Source organism: Scatophagus argus, chromosome 9 (assembly GCF_020382885.2).
Source record: "Scatophagus argus isolate fScaArg1 chromosome 9, fScaArg1.pri, whole genome shotgun sequence".
NCBI classification, from domain to species: Eukaryota; Metazoa; Chordata; class Actinopteri; family Scatophagidae; genus Scatophagus; species Scatophagus argus.
In genome coordinates, this window is record NC_058501.1 from 316,519 (window position 1) to 335,155 (window position 18,637).

The 18,637-nt window shown below is 40.5% G+C and overlaps 2 protein-coding genes across 3 annotated transcripts in view; both read right to left on the reverse strand.

Moving 5' to 3' along the window:
• The window catches only part of dyrk1b (dual-specificity tyrosine-(Y)-phosphorylation regulated kinase 1B), a 103,585-nt gene extending 99,892 nt beyond the window's left edge, over positions 1-3,693 (reverse strand). For both annotated transcript variants that reach the window (XM_046400383.1, XM_046400385.1), the window contains exon 1: positions 2,601-3,693. The gene's annotated coding sequence lies outside the window, so the exon portion shown is untranslated. The remainder of the gene's footprint in view (positions 1-2,600) is intronic.
• Positions 3,694-3,891: 198 nt separating this feature from the next.
• On the reverse strand, positions 3,892-17,332 carry fbl (fibrillarin). Its single transcript, XM_046400392.1, has 9 exons — positions 17,219-17,332; positions 14,818-14,922; positions 14,548-14,703; positions 13,383-13,477; positions 12,032-12,202; positions 11,773-11,905; positions 10,508-10,620; positions 10,106-10,251; positions 3,892-4,141 (listed from the first exon to the last, which is right to left on the reverse strand). Exons 1-9 carry the CDS (start codon positions 17,226-17,228, stop codon positions 4,117-4,119), a joined length of 954 nt encoding a protein of 317 aa, XP_046256348.1. The 5' UTR covers positions 17,229-17,332; the 3' UTR covers positions 3,892-4,116.
• Positions 17,333-18,637: the final 1,305 nt, after the last annotated feature.

Sequence of the window (18,637 nt, forward strand, 5' to 3'; positions counted from 1 at the left end):
GTCAACTTACCGGTCTCGTTAAAGTGAAGGTGTCCACATTGATGATGCATATGTGAGGTCATAGTGACCTTGATGTTTGACAAACAAAATCTAATCAGTTCATCCTTGAGTCCAGTTGGTCATTTTGTCAGACCCAACAACCACCCAAGAACATGATGCTTGACTGGAGAACCAAGGCTATCACTGGTGCAGAGGAATTAAAAAAGAAATGGTTGAAATACATGCCATACATACAAGAAGGAATAGATAAAATCTCTCAGACCTTAGTTTGTTTTCATTCTTACTTTGATGATCACATTATGATTGCACAGAATCTAATGTCTATCAAAGTGCATCCTGAGTTTCATTCCTAGTAGATAGATGGATAGATAGATACTTTATTGATCCCAAGGGAAATTCAAGTAGCAGATGTTACAAAAATGTTACAAGTTAGATTACCAGATATATTTCCCCGCCACCTTTGATTTCTACAGGGATTGGTTGATCTTCAATAAAACACCATTTTTGAATGCTGTATTACTTTACAATAAAGAGAAAACATCTGACCTCGGGTGTACTGACATTCTCCATACACCTTAGTCAGCCACCAACCCCAATTTGCATAAGTAATGTGGTGAATGCTGCCATTCACTTGCATTATTTAACATGAGCAACATTAAGAGGAAGCAAGAATGTGTGTCTAGTTAATGGACAGATGCAAACAGATTCAGATCCAGATTAGGCTGTGGCAACTGAAGCAAAGGCACGTCCCCTCAGAATTAAAGAAGTTTCAGCTGAATGGATGTAGAGATGTACATGCAGAGGAACAAGACCATGAGAGAAACTAAAGAATAAAGAGAAAAATAAGTCATGTTGAAGTTCACTGTAATTTTTGGATTCTGAAGTTGTAAAACTCATGTGTCAAAGATGTCACACAGTGTGAGCTTGTCACAGATGCGATGTCATTCGGGGAAAAAGGCCATTGTCTCTGACTTTTGTGGTTAAAAGACAGACTGTTAAAATCACTCCAGTGGTAAAAACAAGCCAAAACTTTACTTAACATTGTTCTTGTTGGATACAAGATTACCTGAGAGTCAGAGAACACTAAAGGTCTGGCACTGAAATAAAGCTATTTCTAAATGATCCACTCCCACTGTGCACGAAGTTTGGGATCTAATTGACAAGATCCGACTTGATATTACAACCTATTTTTGAGTTGGTGACACATATCCATGTGTATTGTGAAATATCTGACATATTATAATGATAATGTCATTTTACACCACAATTTACAATATTTCAGTGTAACATAAACAACAAGGAGCAACAACATAAACATAACACAAAACAATATTGCTTTAGTCCTCTGTAGCTCAATGACACTGCAGTTGTGTGGATTACATGCAATTAGCTATGCACATCCTCACTGGTGTGTAAGACTTTTTTAATAGAAGGATTATCTTAGTAAATTTATCCTTTCTCCAATCTCTCCATTAGGGCCTATTGATTAAGTGGACAAATGATTCAACAACACTACATGCAAATAGCTTAATATTTCCAACACCTGATTTAAAAACAGAAAGAACTAAAATATGAAGTAAAGCAGAAGTGTTTTGTAAGAAAGGTCCAAGAAAAACAGTAACCCCACTGTCTGTCAAATAGGCAACAATTTCAAATCACATCATCTTTGGTTGAGCAACGACAGAAGGGGACCTCGGAGACGCATACAGACAGTGACAAAGGTCATGATTTTTCCCGCTGTGCATCAGCACTAGTCTCATCTGAGCCCTGTTCCTTATCTTGGGGCATCCATCGCCCAGCAACTGAGTGACCATGTCCCTCACCTCCACGGCAGGGTAAGGGCTGTGGTTGATGCAGTAGCTATGCTACCGTCAGCTGCCATACATAGCAGATAAAACGCTGCAGCTCCACAGAGGACAATCGGGGGTTGCTAGCTGCTTTGACACCTAAAGCCTTTGCTACTCACGCGACACACAAGGATAAACCCAAATACTGCACAGTAAAGGATACCAACACCTTTCGTTCATGCAGCAACACACCCATTCATCTCCTATCCCTCCCTCCGGTTTGGTCCGCCGGTAACCTCCCCCACTCGCTGTCTTGCGTTAACTTAAGCAGGTGGTGATGCTATTGAAACTTGCCCAGATACACATACGCATCGATCATTATTTGACTCGCTATTCGGTTACCTGTTAGAAATTGCTCAGTCGAAAGGTGGACCAAACGGGTAGAGGTTTGGTAACGGTTGACTTGGAGGACACCACGTTATTAAAACGGGATAACGTTATGTAGTCCATTATAATGCACTTCGGGGTATTTGAATGTCTCAATTGTTAAACGGGGTCCACTGCCAAACACCGACGTTAACCCACATATTCCATCAGAGACTGCCCCTACCCCACTGGCCATCTTAACAGCAGTGGCGGAGAAATTGGGGACACGAGGCCGCCTGACGGGGGCGAATAACGTAGGAATTATCTTGCACTGTTACCACTGATAGAACGTCAAGGCTTTAACACATATTGCAGACAGGAACCAGCTGCAGCTTGCTCCGTATTCACACATTAACAAAAGAGACAACTCGACCGGCTAATTCTTACCTCAGGCGGTGTGTCTAACCAAGTTCCGCGTAGCAGCCATGTTCGGAACCCTCTATCTCCCTCCGTCCAAACGAACCGAACCCCCTCCCCCAGATCAGTTGTCCCTCGTTCACAGCAGAAATCCAAGTAATGTGGTGTAGAACTTTTGTCGATAAAATCCCGATTAAATTTGTTTCCAGTAATGATGCGTTATTCGTCCGAGCTCAGAGAGGTTGTCGATAGGAACTGACTGCCGAGGAAGTACAACTAGACGTGCTTAAGGGGAGGTGGGCAACCAGCCGCCTCATCCACGGACACCTCGAACTCGGTTTTCTTTCTGATCAGCAAACGTAATTTATTTGACTTTTCTCAGATATACAACAGGCCACCTTTCAGATAACGTAGGCCAGCTGGATTAGTAAACCCGTCAGCTTGTTCAATTAATTTAAAAGCAACGAGCTAACGTTAGCTTAGATAGCTATTTGCTAACATGCTAACAGCTGGATGTCTAATAAAACACTGCCATTGGAATTTGGAGGAAGACAGTCCGCACACAGCAGGCTGCTTGACGGGCGACGGCCAGCCGATGGTCTGCAAGAGAAACTAGGCAGACGGTATGAAAAACTAATTTTTTTGCAGGCACAGCTACAACTAGCTATGCTGGCCATCCCCTCCGTGATGTTAATGTCGGTCAAAGGAGAGGGGCTGCATTGAGAGCGCACTCCCGACACCAGGCAAGTACGGCCCAGCGCGTTCCAGAGAAATTTCCCACAAAATGGCTGCCAAAACAAATCTACCGCGGACACTACACAGTCGGTTAATCTTCTAATGGAAATGTGTTTGAGTAGTTTTCATGTAACAGAAAATAGCATCTGAAAGCACATCGTTCGAACAATATTGTGCAGGCTAAAGATAAATAGGCACATTCGGTGCAAGCTGAAAAACTTAACTGAACAAAACTAAATCGATTCCTCTGCGCGTAGTTTCTGTCGGTAGCAATGTATAAACTCGTCTGTCTCAAAAGTCAATATCCCCCAAACAAAGGGCTGCAGCCAGTTCCACACCCAGTTCTGACTAATACTAGCATAGAAAATTTGTTCATTTCAGATGGAGGTGACGGTCCTGCACTAACAATGGGGACCACTTCTGGAAAAGGAAACTGCAACAGGAGGTCGTTATATGCATTTAGAACCAAAAACATGTTCACCGTGAATGCCTGACAAAATGCCAAATTTTATTTACAGTTTAAACGTAAACAACTGCTGTAGGTAGCCATACAAGACCATTTTGTCAAAGATTACAACCAGTCAAAAACAATAATCAAACATTTTATTAAGACAAAATTCGGTTATGTGAAAGAGTTTCAAGAATACATTGTACATTAAAGCCATTCAATTTCACACTTTGTCAACACTCACTGTATATTACTGGTATCAAATTATTGGGAGAGGAGGGCAATAGACAACACAAATGGTACAAAACAGAGATGGTGCTTAAAAAATGGCCATTGGTTTTCCCGCACTTTTTTCCCCACACCTCACTTCTTCTGTTTTGGTGGAGGTCTGAGGAGAAGAAAAAACGCATGTTAACAAACAATGAGTAAGAGCAGGAACTATATAGAGCTGGCTACAGCACTACAGGATCTTAACATATCTGTCAACCTGTCACTATAACTCAGTTCTGGGAACATTATTGAGGAAATTTCTTCTAGTAGATGTCAAAATGTTGAAAAACTCCAAGTTTAGTAAATATATTTAAGAGACACTTAGAGTGGTAAAATTACCCCAAACGTCAACTGTAAACATCAACCCAACATTCCAGAGTTTTCTCATTTTACCACTAAATAAAGTGGTTCAGATAATATGGTTTCCAACTAGTCTGAATGTTTCAGTGCTTGTATTTTGTGGTTTTAAGGAAATCACTGTTTTCACTGATCTTTGCAAATGACTAGGTACATTTATCTTTTTAATAAATATAAATAGAGAATAATTTATAATCTTAAACCAACAATTTTGACAAAATTCAGACATATTCAAATCCTGCAAGAGGTAGGCAACAATTCCCTGTGTTAAATCTTTTGCATAAATAATTAGTTGAGACACAACCAAGTGAAGGAGCCAGACAAACAACACAGCCCAATAGCCGACTATCCTCTAAGCACAATGACATTATTCTATTGCTCAAAAACAGAAATTGTATGTTTACTTTATGTAGAAGAAACAGTCCACCAGATGGAGCTATTTAACCCAATTAATGCAGGAACTGTATGTTGTTAACAGAGCCATCATATTCAACTCATGCTGTCATGCTCTGTTTTTACCCCCCCCAGAGGGAGGTTCGTTCTCCCACTTTTGACAAACTTTAATCTGCAAGTGTTCAACTATAAAGCTACTATTCATTTCAAAATGTTTGAAAAACATAGGAGCCCTGAGGGACAGAGAGGTTATGCTGACTGGTTATAATGTGACAGACAGACTGAGTGGACTGGTTACAGTGTGCACTGAAAATGGGTCATATAGAGAAACTTAACCAAGAGTAGGGTGAAGACTTCATGGTGCACAATACTCACAGACTAACATTCAGACAGGTGAGTATATCCAATGCACTGCCTAGCAGCATGCAATGCAGTATGTAAAACTCTGCAGCACTCTTTACAGCATAGTGGCACACATTTCTGTATAGCTTTTTGCACCTGCTATTGTGCTCATAGCCTGTTTTTAGTCATGGCCTTATGTTAAAATATCTGAGTTTGGAGACGTTTTATGGCTAGGCTTAACTGTACTAAGACTATACAAAGGAAGACAGTTGTATGTTAATAATTAATCATAGGGATGGAACAGGCTGCAAAATCTGAACAAAAGGACTTAATTGACAGTCTGGACAAAGGTCCTGGGTGGCATGATGTTCCACTAGTGTTGGCGGATTGACCCTGAATGAAATACTGAATAATCATTTCCAAAATGTAATGTAGTAACTTTTTCTCTGACATTTTAACTGACTTTTTACCTTTTCCAAGTAGATTTTTAGTCAAGTAATGTAACTTGTACTTCAGTAAGATTTCTTACCAGTACTTTAACTTGAATATAATACTGTAATATTCCCTACAACTCATCATTCACCCCATTCACAATCAACTGACATACTGTATATGCATCATATATTAGATGTCATGTATTGGGATAAATACACAATAAAGATATCTGGACAGATTTTAACTGGTGACCTTACAGTCACAGGGGATCTCTCTTAGACCACATATTTTATTTTTTTTATATTAATGGTCAGTAAACACTGAGTTCCAGATACAACCAAATTATTATCTTGTGATTTCAAAGCAGCAGTTTACCAATTACCTGTAAAACTTAATAATTAAAACAAATTATTGTGCTGGTAATCAGTATGCCATGAGTTTGGAAAAGAGTGAAATACTTGCATGAGCTGAACATGGGTTTATGTGCCCCAAACATTCTTGCAGCAGATATACGGTACTTGAATTAGCTGAGGTGAAGCCTAGCAGAGAGCCTATGGCTAACTCTCACTCAAAGCTGCCATGCCCTTACTTTTTCACAACTGTCAGCCTTAATGCAACACAGACTAACAATGTTTCTGTACTAGGCTGTTAGCATGTTTATTTTTGCTGCAAAATTGGGCATTTTAGTGTTATAGGCACTGACTTGACCATTTGAGGAACTGCAGTTATTCATACTTCCACATTTGCTTTATTTTTCAGCCAAAGAGGTTGTAGGATGCTTGCCCCTGCAAATTGAATTCATTAATATATTTTCACATCAGTTTAATCATTGATGGTAATAGAGAGTGAATTCTGATGGCTGTATCTGCCAAGATGGTGCTGCAGCAGCAGCAGCAAGTTGTGGCAGCTCTGCCCCCTCTTCTCTTTGTTTTAGTATTTTCTATCGTCTCTTGGTTTGTTTTACTTGTTTTCTTTAATGTGGTCAAATCTTGTCACAAATGTACACACATGGAGACTACTTTTATTAGTTTTGTGTTTTGGTTGTTGCCATTTTTTGACTTTTTTGGCACTGCACTGGGGAACCCCTTCAGCTTCAGCGATGGCTCTATTGTTTACACCAGGGATCAGCTGTTAGCTCTATGCGGCCCTGTTCTTCTCTACACAGAGAAAACAGAGATTCCTACAGAGATACGGAGGAGAAGGAGAGGCTCCAGAGTGGGACAGAAGATCCAGGAGAGGAAACAGAGGTACAGACCCTCCATTATTATGGGAAATGTCTGTTCCCTTTCCAATAAGATAGACGAGCTGGATGGATTTAAACTTGTGCATGTTGACCAGAGAGTGGAGGACTGTGGTGAGCGAAAAGGCAGAGGGGCTGGCAGTGTTTATTTATGAGAGATGGATCCAACCCAGGAGAAGTCTCTATAAAGGAACAAGTCTGAATTAAAGACATTGAGTTACTTGCAGTTGGCATTCTGCCTTATTACATCCCAAGGGAGTTTTCACACATTACTGTGTTTATTATATACATTCCTCCCTTGACTGACAAAGGAGCCACCTGCGAGTTGCTCCACAGCGCTGGGACCAGGATGCAGACACAGCACCCCGGTCCCTCCTGCTCATCAGTGGACACTTCAAGCCTCTCTATCTTCCACTCTCCCCACATTCACACAGTATGTGAAATGCCACGCCAAGGACAACAGGACGCTGTACCTTTCATATGTTAATGTCAAGGACACATACACCTCTGTCCCCTACCCCTGCTTGGATGCTCTGATCACTGTCTTGTCTCCCTGAATACACACCCAGGGTTAAAAGAGAGCCTGCACAGAAGTAGTCTGTGAAAGTGTGGACTGATGAAGCCAGCCTGGAGACACTTTACAGCTCTCATGGTGATGACATCAATGGCCTTACCAACTGCATGACAGACTACATCAACTTCTGTGTGGAGAAAACTTGACCAACCCTGAGGGTACGGTGTTTCTCCAACAACAAGCCCTGGGTGACCCCTGAGCCCTGCTGAACCAGAAGAAGAGGGCTTTCATTTCTCGGGACAGAGTGGAGCAGAAGAGAGTTCAGTGTGAGCTCAAGTACTCAATCAGGTGGACCAAGGACAGCTACAAGAAGAAGCCAGAGGAGCAGCTGGAGCAGAACAACACAAGAGATGTGTGGACAGGCCAAAGACCGTCTCATGGATCATGAATATGGAATGAGTGAAGCCAGAGGGACGGCTGAAGGTGACCAGCGCTGGGCAAGTGAATTAAACCTGTTTTTCAACAGATTTAATTCCAACCCCATCACCTCTGCCACCCTTCCTCTCCCCTCTTCACACATCTCCAGTCCAGCGGACACTACCACCACCACCCGACCATCACCATCTTCACCTCCCGTCACCCACGTCTTCACACCACACCAGAGCGCTGTGAGATTCAGGTTTTTTGACTTCTCAAGCGCATTCAACACCATTCAACCAGTGCTACTTAGAGAGAAGCCGAAGAGAGCAGGAGTGGACATACATTTGGCTGCTTGGACCATGTACTACCTTACCAATAAGGCCACAGTATGTGAGACTGCGAAACTGTGTGTCTGAGATGGTGGTCTGCAGCACGGGGGCACCTCAGGGAACAGCGCTCTCACCTTTCACACTTCGGACTGCACCCACAACACCAGCTGATGTCACCTCTAGAAGTTCTCTGATGACTCAGCCATTATTGGTTGTGTGTTTGAGAGGAATGAGATGGAATACAGGTCAGTCATAATGGACTTTGTGGACTGGTGTGAGCACAACCCCCTGTGCTTAAACACCAGTAAAACAAAGGAGATGGTGATTGACTTCCGGAGAAGGACACTACCACATACACAAGTGAACATCCAGGGCTCGGACATTGAGATGGTGGACAGTTTTAAGTATCTGGCCGTTTACCTTGAATTGGACTGGTCACATAACACTGATGACCTGTACAAGAAGGGCCAAAGTTACCTCCACCTTCTGAGGAGACTGAGGTCCTTTGGAGAGTGCAGGCCCCTGCTACGGACATTTTATGACTCCGTGGTAGCCTCTGCTATTCACTACGCTGTGGGCTGTTGGGGAACGGGCAGCACTGACCAGACAGGAAGAGACTGAGCAAGCTGGTCAGGAGGGACAGCTCTGTCCTGGGCTGCCCACTGAACCCTGTGGAGGAGGTGGGTGAGGAGGATGTCAGCCTGGCTAATATCCATTCACCACACGCTGCACCCGCAAAGCCCTCAGCATTGTGGATGATCCTGCACACCCATCACACAAACTGTTCACTCTTCTGCAGTATGGGAAAAGATACCAAAGCCTTCAGTCCTCAACAGCTTCTTCCCCCAAGCCACAAGCCTCCATTCTCAGAGGTTGGACTGAGTTCACTACACAACAAAACATGCACATTGTCACCTTATACCTTGTAATGTAATTACAGCAACTGTTGCACTATACTGTTTACACTGTCTACAATATTGTCCCTACCTGCACTTTATGGCTGTCTCAGACATTCCATATCTGGACCATGTTCTGGTTGGTGCTGCTCTTTGTTGTATCTATAGTCTTTGTGCAATATGTGTAGTCTTCACAGTCCTTGTGCGCTATGTATAGTCCTGTACCTTAGTCTTGTGCCGGCCTGCACTATGTACAGTATCATAGTTTGTCACTAAACAGCTGAAATGACAATAAAAAAAAAAAACCTCGACTCGACTTATTTACAGAGATCTTATAAGGCGGGCCAAGACACGTCTCTTTCTTTGCTCTGGTTTGTGTAGATTTAACCATGTACATATGGGACTGAATCTCTAGGAATCTCAATGTCAGCCAGTACTGTTTGTTTCATCATTTGTTTAATATCTCTCCTGATGACTGCTCTCAATGACAGTGTGAAAAGTATTCACATTGTACTATTTACACCTTTGTCTCACAAAGATCATCTATTCTGAAAACTTAAAAACTCATGCAACCACAGTCTTTGTTGAATATAAATAAGAGTTTTGCTAATTAACTTAAGAAATGTTACAAAAAATATATATATATAAAAATGTGTGTAATGTATGACTTTGTAACCGACAATTGGTCATAATGAAGCAAAAAACTTTAGCAAATTTTTCAACTTGTTTTATAAATATAATGACCTCTTTAGGACCTCACCTTGACAACATTTTGAGTTTCTTTTTATGATAATAAAGCCCTCTCTTTCATAAATAAGCAAATTTAGGTCATTTTGATTTAACAGCAGAAATTAATTTTGTCAATTCTGAGATATATACACTTCACCCATCAGTGGTTTCCATTTTGTGGTCGATTGGTGTATATTGTTATACAATAATCAGTTCAAGTGGGGGAAAAAAAATCATTACCACACTGATAAACAATTTTTCACACACGAGGAAACAGCAAGCTGAGCTGTCGGGCCTTTGTTTGCACAGAAATGATCTGTGTTCAACTTGTGAGTTCTAAAAACAGCTGGCTGCACTTGTGATAATTTTGGTGTCATGGGGGCTGATATTTGAGTTGGTTAGAGAAACCACTCCAATATTGGTATACCTGTAAACGCCCACCACCACAGCATGGTCTCTCTCATAGGGCTCCAGTGTAAGCTGTTCTTGTGGTTTCATGTTCTCCGCACTCATCTTTTTCACTTCTGAGGCAAACACTGCCTCTGGAGCCGCTGTCGAGTCTATACAGTTAGCCTAAAAAAGATTTAAAAAAAAATAAATAAATAGACATCAGATTCAAATTGTAAAATGTATATATTAAATGAAAACACATTTGATGTTTGATCCATAAAAACAGTCTTGCCAGTCCAGACTATCAAAATCAGCCATATCTCAGTTGAGACTAAAACCAAGCTTAAAAACCAAGTTTACCACAGAAATACTTGAGTTAGTTAGTTGAAGTATTTAAGGTGAGAAGACCCGTCATTCGTCAATGCAGTCATCAACATACCTTGATGGATATAACAAAGTGTCCTCCGTTCTTCAGAAAGTTGTGAGCGTTCAAAGCAACAATCCTTGTCTGGTCAGGCTGGGCAACATCAGCAAAAATCACATCCACCATGCCTAGAAAGGGACAGACCATTACTGCCTGGACCTACAGTATCAATTTAAATATGTTAGTAGGGACCCAGTCTGATTTAATAGATGTAGATGTCATAAATAATGTGCTTTTCCCACTGCCATTTTCAGTGAGAATAAAAAGCAGATTTATCAAGACAATTCACAAATCACAATTCAATTTAAAGGTTTTTACCAATATTTACAAAGTGTTAGCCAGCCCCAATTCCAAAGTAAATACACAGTACTGTCAATGTTTTACCTCATCAACTTCATTTATTTTTGGATATATTCTTATTCTGAATTTGTGGGGTGGGGAAAGAAGCAGCAAATGACTGACAATCATCCTCATGGAGAGGAAGTCTGTCATTCATGACATAAACTGTGAATATCAAAACCAACGTTGTAGTGAATCACACAACCAGGTGTCCAAGCTTTAAACCAGTGGCATAAGTTGGTCAGTGGTCAATCAGTGCATTTACCTGAGGAACGCAATACAGCAAATGGCCTCTCTCTGTTTCTCTGCAGAGCATGTATGATTATCATTAAGGGACGGCTAAAGCAAAAGGGAGATTGTCCACTATTGCAACATTCAACAAAAAATGTGGCTTCAGTTAGTGAGGAAAAACTGTTTTATTAATGGTGCAAAAGCTTGGATTAGCTCCCTATCTATAGTCAGCGCCTGCGCTGTGGTTTCTGCATGTCACCAGTCACTAAGTGCCCGTTCAAGGGGGGGATGTTGGGTCTCTGTTTTGAAGACTATATCGAAGAATGTGGTCTAGACCTCCTGTATTTGGAAAGCGTCATGAGATAACTTTTGCTTTTATCTTGCACTCTTTAAATAAGTTTAATTGAATAGTCATCTGTCACATTGCAAGTACTTTGATGCTGATTTGAGTGACAAGAAAACCCAAATAGAGGTGGATCTGTATAAGTACATCTAGTTTTGCATTTCACACCACCCACAAATGTGGCTTGAATTCCATTTGCAAGATCACATTTCATGTGGGTATTTGCTATCCAGACTTTCTAAAAGAAATTTGGATGCAATCTATTTAAACCAAAAAATGGATTTGGGCTGGCAGTCTGAACAAGGCAAATTGCCTTCTGCCAATCTCCCAATCTGTACTGTTACTGCCATGGAATAGAACTACCTACCAACCAGCATGCGGTATTTGTGTGGGTGGCGAGCGTCTTCTATTATTGGAATGATGTTGGTGCGTTTCTTTGCCACATTGAGAAGGTCACGACCTGATCGATGGGAAAACTCCACAGCGTAGACCAGACCTTCCTGTGACACACAACAATATACATATAAATATATATATATATATATATATGTGTATATACACACACACACATACACAGTGACAATTCCTACAACAATATAACAGAGGGGGAGAAAGAGAGTACTCACCGGTCCAACTATGTCAGAAACATGGGACACTGTGGTGCCAGAGGCTGCTCCAAGGTACATGACCTTTGCTCCAGGCTTGATATGGATCTGGTCTACTCCTCCCAAGATAGCTGCTGCCAGCTTGGAGCGAAATGGATTCCAGGCTCTGTATTCAATTTTTGACTCTCCTTCCTATCAGAAAGAATAAGAAAACAGAATCCCAATTACAACACTAGAGGGAACCGCTGTTGATTCCACAAGACCTGGGGTCATATTTATAACCAATGGGTACACACAAAATAGGGCCTGAAAGAGGCTTACACCACTTTGTATAGCCATAACTATTCTATAAGCACCTTTAAAAACCTACATTCTGAAATCAAAGTTTGCTCAGCATTTAATCAACACTGTCACCACCACATGCTCCACCCCTTGAGAGCAGAGAGAACTGGAATGTATGGTGACTAACTGATGAAATTATCAGCAGTAACATGAAAAAGGATTAAAGAATTGCAGAACAGAGCATCAATAGCAGCAACTATCTTTTAAGACTGGGCATACATCGTCAGGTACCATTTTGGTTTTAATAGTTTATGTGTAAATGGCTGCAATAAATACATCTGTGTTGTCAACGCATAGACGACTCAATGGAAACAGCACAGTGTTTTCCATACACATTCTGCCTGCTCCATATAACCCACACCCAGCACATCTTTTACACCTGTACATAAACCTGTACTTAAACTGCATTCACTCAAACGCATATTTTTAAATGATATCCTAAAGTGGAGGATACCACTGATTGTTGTGATCGAGCATAAATAAGCAGTGACACTGTGGTTATGCTGGAGTATGGATACACAGACGCACATTGGCTTTGCACTGTCAATCACTATGGAGTTTGGAGCATTATAACCTCCACAGAGTCACTGATCAGCAGGCTTATTACTATGCATTGAACATTTATGGTTGAATGTGGGCGTGTAAAATGCAGAATATATAATATATAATAATAATAATAATATAATAAGACTGATCAATGCAAGCACATTTCCACGTGGTCTGGGATTTATTAAGTTCTGCACACACATGGTTTTATAAATCTGGTTCTAAATCTAATTTTTGGGACACACTATATTTGGCTTTTGTGCGTATGTACTCTTAATATGGATTCTACACACTGTTTCATAAATGAGTCCCCAGGACTCCAACACTTCAAGAATGATGATGAGCATCATATCTGACAGAATAGTAATTTGATAGTAATTTTGCCATTATGTAACTAAGCACTAAGTAAAGCAATTAATGTTTTAATGCAATATTGATGTGCTACCTTCACTGAACACTGGGCTACTGAGAAATACAATCTCACCTCCACACTGATCCTCTTTTCTCCATACACAGACTCTCCTACCACCATGTTCTTAGTCACCAGGGCATCTTCCTTCCCTCTGGAAATGAACACACCTGGCGTACACACACGCACGCAAACACACACGTCAGTGTTTCATGGTCAGCCTGAATTATTAAAATATTATTTGTAACCACACAGGAAAAAAAGTGCCAGACATACACAGATACAAATGCTAAAAGAAAGGGTGTTGCAGTACTGGCAATTACTTTAATTTTTTAAAAAATGAAATAATTAATTCATGTTAGTAACAGCAAAATGGAGTTGGAATATTGTTGATGGTATTTATGCAGAAATGAATAGTACATAATGAAAGTAATCCTGTCATTCAAGTCTCCATTAAAGATGTCCTAGTTAGTGGATTCCAGGCAGTCTTGCAGCTGTATGATGGCATCCTCTGACCATTGTGGAACACTATGATTTTTAAAGAGCAACTAAACCCCAGACTGGTGACTTAACTTCTGCCATCGATGAAATTCAAAAAATGCATCTAGAACTTGACCCATCTTGCCACTAACTAACGAATACTAAAAGTAGCTGATGCTAATCAAACAACTCTCTAAAATACACAAAACATCCCCTGCCTCCAGCTCAGCCAGTCACAGAATACAGTTGTAATAGCCAGGTTTCAACCTGTAGAGGGCAGTCACTATGCATATTTATAATCCAAAATGGAAAATTCCAAAAAAAACTTCTCACTAAAATGTCAGGATTTGGACCTGAATCAATCAGTCACCCTTCTAAACACCTAATTAAATTAATGTTCAACAGAAAAAGGTGGTTTAGGGGTTTAGTTACTCTGTAAGTTCCCATCTGAATAATGCTGTATTGTAAATAAAGAAGTAATTAAAAAAAAATAATAATCATGGACAGCTAACAGTAACTGTTTAAAAAAGGAAAATGTATACAGCATCATCAAAGTCCCCAAAAAAGATTCTGTGATTCAAGGCTGGATTACAAAGTTTCTGAATTATCACACAATTAGTTTCTGGGAAAGTCCCATTTGCAGCTTTTAAGAGGTATTTGGCATTATTTTAGTTATGGCAGATTTTTTTTTCCACCAGCCCTGCACTTAGTGACTGCATCTTGAACAATATTTCAGAATAAATACAGAAGTAATAAAAACCTTCATGTCTGTGTGGTTCAACCAAAACCTTCTTCCCTCCTCCAAAGCCTCCTCTGCTGTTGCCCCTCCCTCCTCTACCACCTCTTCCCCTTGGGGTGCCTCTGCCACCCCCGCGGCCACGAAATCCTCCACCATCTGGGGACCTGAATCCTCCGCCTGAAAAACAGACATTTTACAGACTACTCAGGTTAAAATTATAACTGATGCTTGATGTGATAATACAAATGAGATAATGTTTACAACACTTGATACTCTTATCCACTTCCTCACCTCTTCCTCCTCTGAATCCTCCTCGTCCCCCCCTGTCACCGAATCCTCCTCTACCTCCACCTCGTCCTCCACCTCTCCCTCCCCGGTCCCCACGAGGACTGAACCCTGAAAACCAAACAGATAATAAACATTTCAGCTGAATTTACACAAATGCATTAAAACAACAGAGCCTTCAGATGTTGCTGGAATTACTGTACACCTCTTCAAAATGAATGTCAGGGCTACCAAGACAACACATAAAAGGCACTTTACACCCGTTTAGTTTGATTAAAATGCACAGGTCAACACTTCTCTTGCGTGAAAGTTGTCAATCGAACCCTGGTGCTGACCAAACAACTGTGTTGAGTTTGCTTGAAAAGGTGGGTCTCGGTCCGCTGCCAAGCAGTCTCGGGTATAGTTTATTTGTGGTGTGTGAGCAAACCAACCAACTAGAGGATTTTACGATTTTAGGACTGTTTGAAAAGTTAACTCCTTATAAATCCATCTGCTGATGGTGAAACCATGGAGAAAGCAATCTTATAATTTATAATTTATCAACCATATTTAATTAATTTAATTTTTAATTTCTCAACCACACTCAATTTTTTTCCTGCCCGTCCGGTGGGGGAATCGAAACGGCAACCTTCCGATCACAAGCCAATTCTCCAACCTCTAGGCCAGGGCTGCCCCCAGTTTTCCCTGATTAATAGGTCAAAAGCAGAGCTTGTATCCCACTCCCTATACTTTGTCAATTTATTACATTCATTAAAAGGTGCATGATGACAATCCCACAGTAATAAGTATTAAAACAGTTTTGCAGAATAACCCCCCTCTTTGCCTTGTTTGCACCCATTAGTCATTAATCAACATATTCAATATAAGTATGTGTCAATTCTGGGCTGGGCTCAACAGACAGACTTGTCCATGACTGAGTGGTGAAGTTGTATGATTGGGCCAGCTAGCCCAAGAATTGCCCTTTCCCCATTGGGCACTTTCAACATTAAGGAATGGAAATGTGACCTCATCAACGGCAAATCATCAATTTATGGAGGATACCAGCTATCACCTATACACTATCATGACTCATTTAGTCAGTGTTACTCAGTCAAACTTGGACTCCCAACATAGTCAGTAAACACTGTTCTATAGTGCATTTTGCCACACAGATTTAACAATCAGTTCAGTTATAAAATCCCAGCACACATCTTTTTCAAAAAGAAAAAAAAAAATCACTTCTACCTTTTTGTTTTTTTTTTTAGATATTTTGTTTGATCAGTTCCAGATTTATTGATCAATTAATCTGAAACTGATGTTCAGTAGTTAAATCTGAACATTGCTAATTTCCAATAGGGTCAATTTTTTCACATGGTGGGGCTGATATCAGACAATTAATGAGCTGTTGACATTTTCCTGCTGCAATACGTCATCAATACATCAGCCTTTGAATATCCTACATTGGTTGACCTCCACTACAAATCCCCCATCATGAGCTTTGGGTGTGAGTGCAAAACAAAATGTCTCTTCAAGGAAACAGTCGTGGAAAAACTGCATGTTATGTGTTTTTACCACACAAATGAGAACTTACTGAATCTCAGTTCATAAATGACTAGGTAAGTTTTCATATCAATGTTAGATTTTCCCCACGAGTTCTCTTGGTTTATTAATACCATGTTGTGAGATTACATATTACTTCATTTAACTGCTTTGTAGTAAACAACAATTTCAATTAGGTTTCAACGACTAGCATCAATGTAAATTCAATATTTCTGCCAGACAATTTTTCACTGTTGATTCAATAATATTTCGCTGTCTGATAAAAATCTTTGAGCTGTGTGGGTATGGGACGTGGACCTGAGCTTGTTACATTTTTGCGGCCCGAGCTCATGTTAGCAGTAGCTATAAGTTAGGTGAATTTTGATCTTTAAAATCGTGGTACAAATCAGGGAAATAACTTTAGACGTCTGACACAGATGACACATTTACACCACTGCCGATACACGAAATAATGTCAGAGAAGATATATTTGTCGTCATATGTTAGGAATGGTTGTTCCTACTGTTTTGTTCTGCTGAACGAACGCTCAACACGTGCTCGGCAACGCGAGGACAACAGCATGCTGGTGGCGAAGACTGATCTTTTCAAACTTAGATACGGTTGCTACAGTTGGAGCACGAACTTAACGTTACAATCACATTTTTAACTTACCTGATGCCTATTTTAAAGAACAAAGTATTAACATACTAGGCAGCAGTCTTCTGTAATGTGCTGCAGTTTACTGTAAGGTTAACTGTGCGACATGGCGTTCAGGCCGAGCATGCATCACCTTTAACTTAAAACTCATAGATATCAGGTTGAAAAAGTACACAATTTAACGTTACTTACAAACGCCACCACAAGCCATGTGCAATTAGTTGTACTGTACCTGGCCTCATGTTATCTGATGTAAAACGTATACGCCGAACTGTTCTTCCTCCTCTACTGAATCACTGAAGGGACGCAATTTTAACCCACGTGCAACTTCTTCACAACTACTTCTAGTACCGCTTCGTGTTTTACGACGATGGGTGCATTACCGCCACCAACTGGTGTGGAGTGAGTAATCAGAAGCCTCTCGCCACAGTGCAATTCTGGACAGACCTCTAGGGTGGAAAAGCTGATATGGACAGAACTTCCTCACGAAGTATGCGTGAATTTGCTTTGCTCTGAACTCTTTAATTAAGTTGAAATGACAGCAGACAGCTTTCTCTCTTGTGAAGGAGGGTTGCTGGAAACTGGGAGATGCTCTGAATGGGAGGTCCGTGAGCCGTATATACTTTTTAAAATGTTTTTTTTTTTAAATAATAATAATAATTTTTCATAACCTTAATTTAGATATAAACGTTATAAGCATACAATTATTTTGAAATAAGAATAAGAAAAGGGGTAAGTATACATTTAGAGTAAAAATTAAAAAGAGGATTTTAAGACTTTCTAGACAGTTATAGTTTGCGTTGCTTTCTGGTTCAATAGTCCTTCCACTGTTTCAAAACAAATTTTCATCTCAGTTTTGAATTGGTGGCTGTTAGGTTTCCTTTCAGTCCATTTGCATTTATGGATGTGAAACTTGTAGGATGAGAAAAAAATTATAACATATATATATATATATAAAGAGAGAGAGAGAGATATATAGCTCTATATATCAGAATCAGAATTGACTTTATTGCCATGTAAGTGAAGAGGTTTCACATTACTTGGAATTTGTCTTAGTGATTGGTGCATACATAAAATGTAAGAACAAGTAACATATAATAATAGAATAAAATATAGATAAAATATAGATCCATCCATTTTCTATACCGCTTATCCGTCAGGGTCGCGGGGGAGCTGGAGCCTATCCCAGCTGACTACGGGCGAGAGGCGGGGTACACCCTGGACTGGTCGCCAGTCAATCGCAGGGCCAACACACAAAGACAAACAACCACACACTCACACCTAGGGGCAATTTAGAGTAGCCAATTAACCTAATGTGCATGTTTTTGGTATTGTGGGAGGAAGCCGGAGTACCCGGAGAAAACCCACGCAGGCACAGGGAGAACATGCAAACTCCACATAGAAGGGCCCAGACCGGGACTCGAACCTGGAACCCTCTTGCTATGAGGCGGCAGTGCTAACCACTGCACCACCGTGCCGCCCCATAAAATATAGATATAAGATAAAATAAAATCGAATAGAATAAAGTAAAACAAAATAAAATAAGTAAAATAAATGTGGTTCTGGAGGTAGTACAAAAGTGAGGTAGTACAGAATGGAAGTAGTGAAAGTAAGTGAGGTAAACAGTGTAAATGGTCAGCAGGTGGATCAT

Bases quoted from the DNA above. Each gene is read 5' to 3' on its own strand.
- fbl (XM_046400392.1), bottom strand. The intron at 10,621-11,772 runs GTAGGTAGTTCT...GTCCCTTTCTAG, and splicing joins CAAATACCGCATGCTGGTTG to GCATGGTGGATGTGATTTTT. The intron at 10,252-10,507 runs GTATGTTGATGA...AATCTTTTTTAG, and splicing joins ACTTTGTTATATCCATCAAG to GCTAACTGTATAGACTCGAC.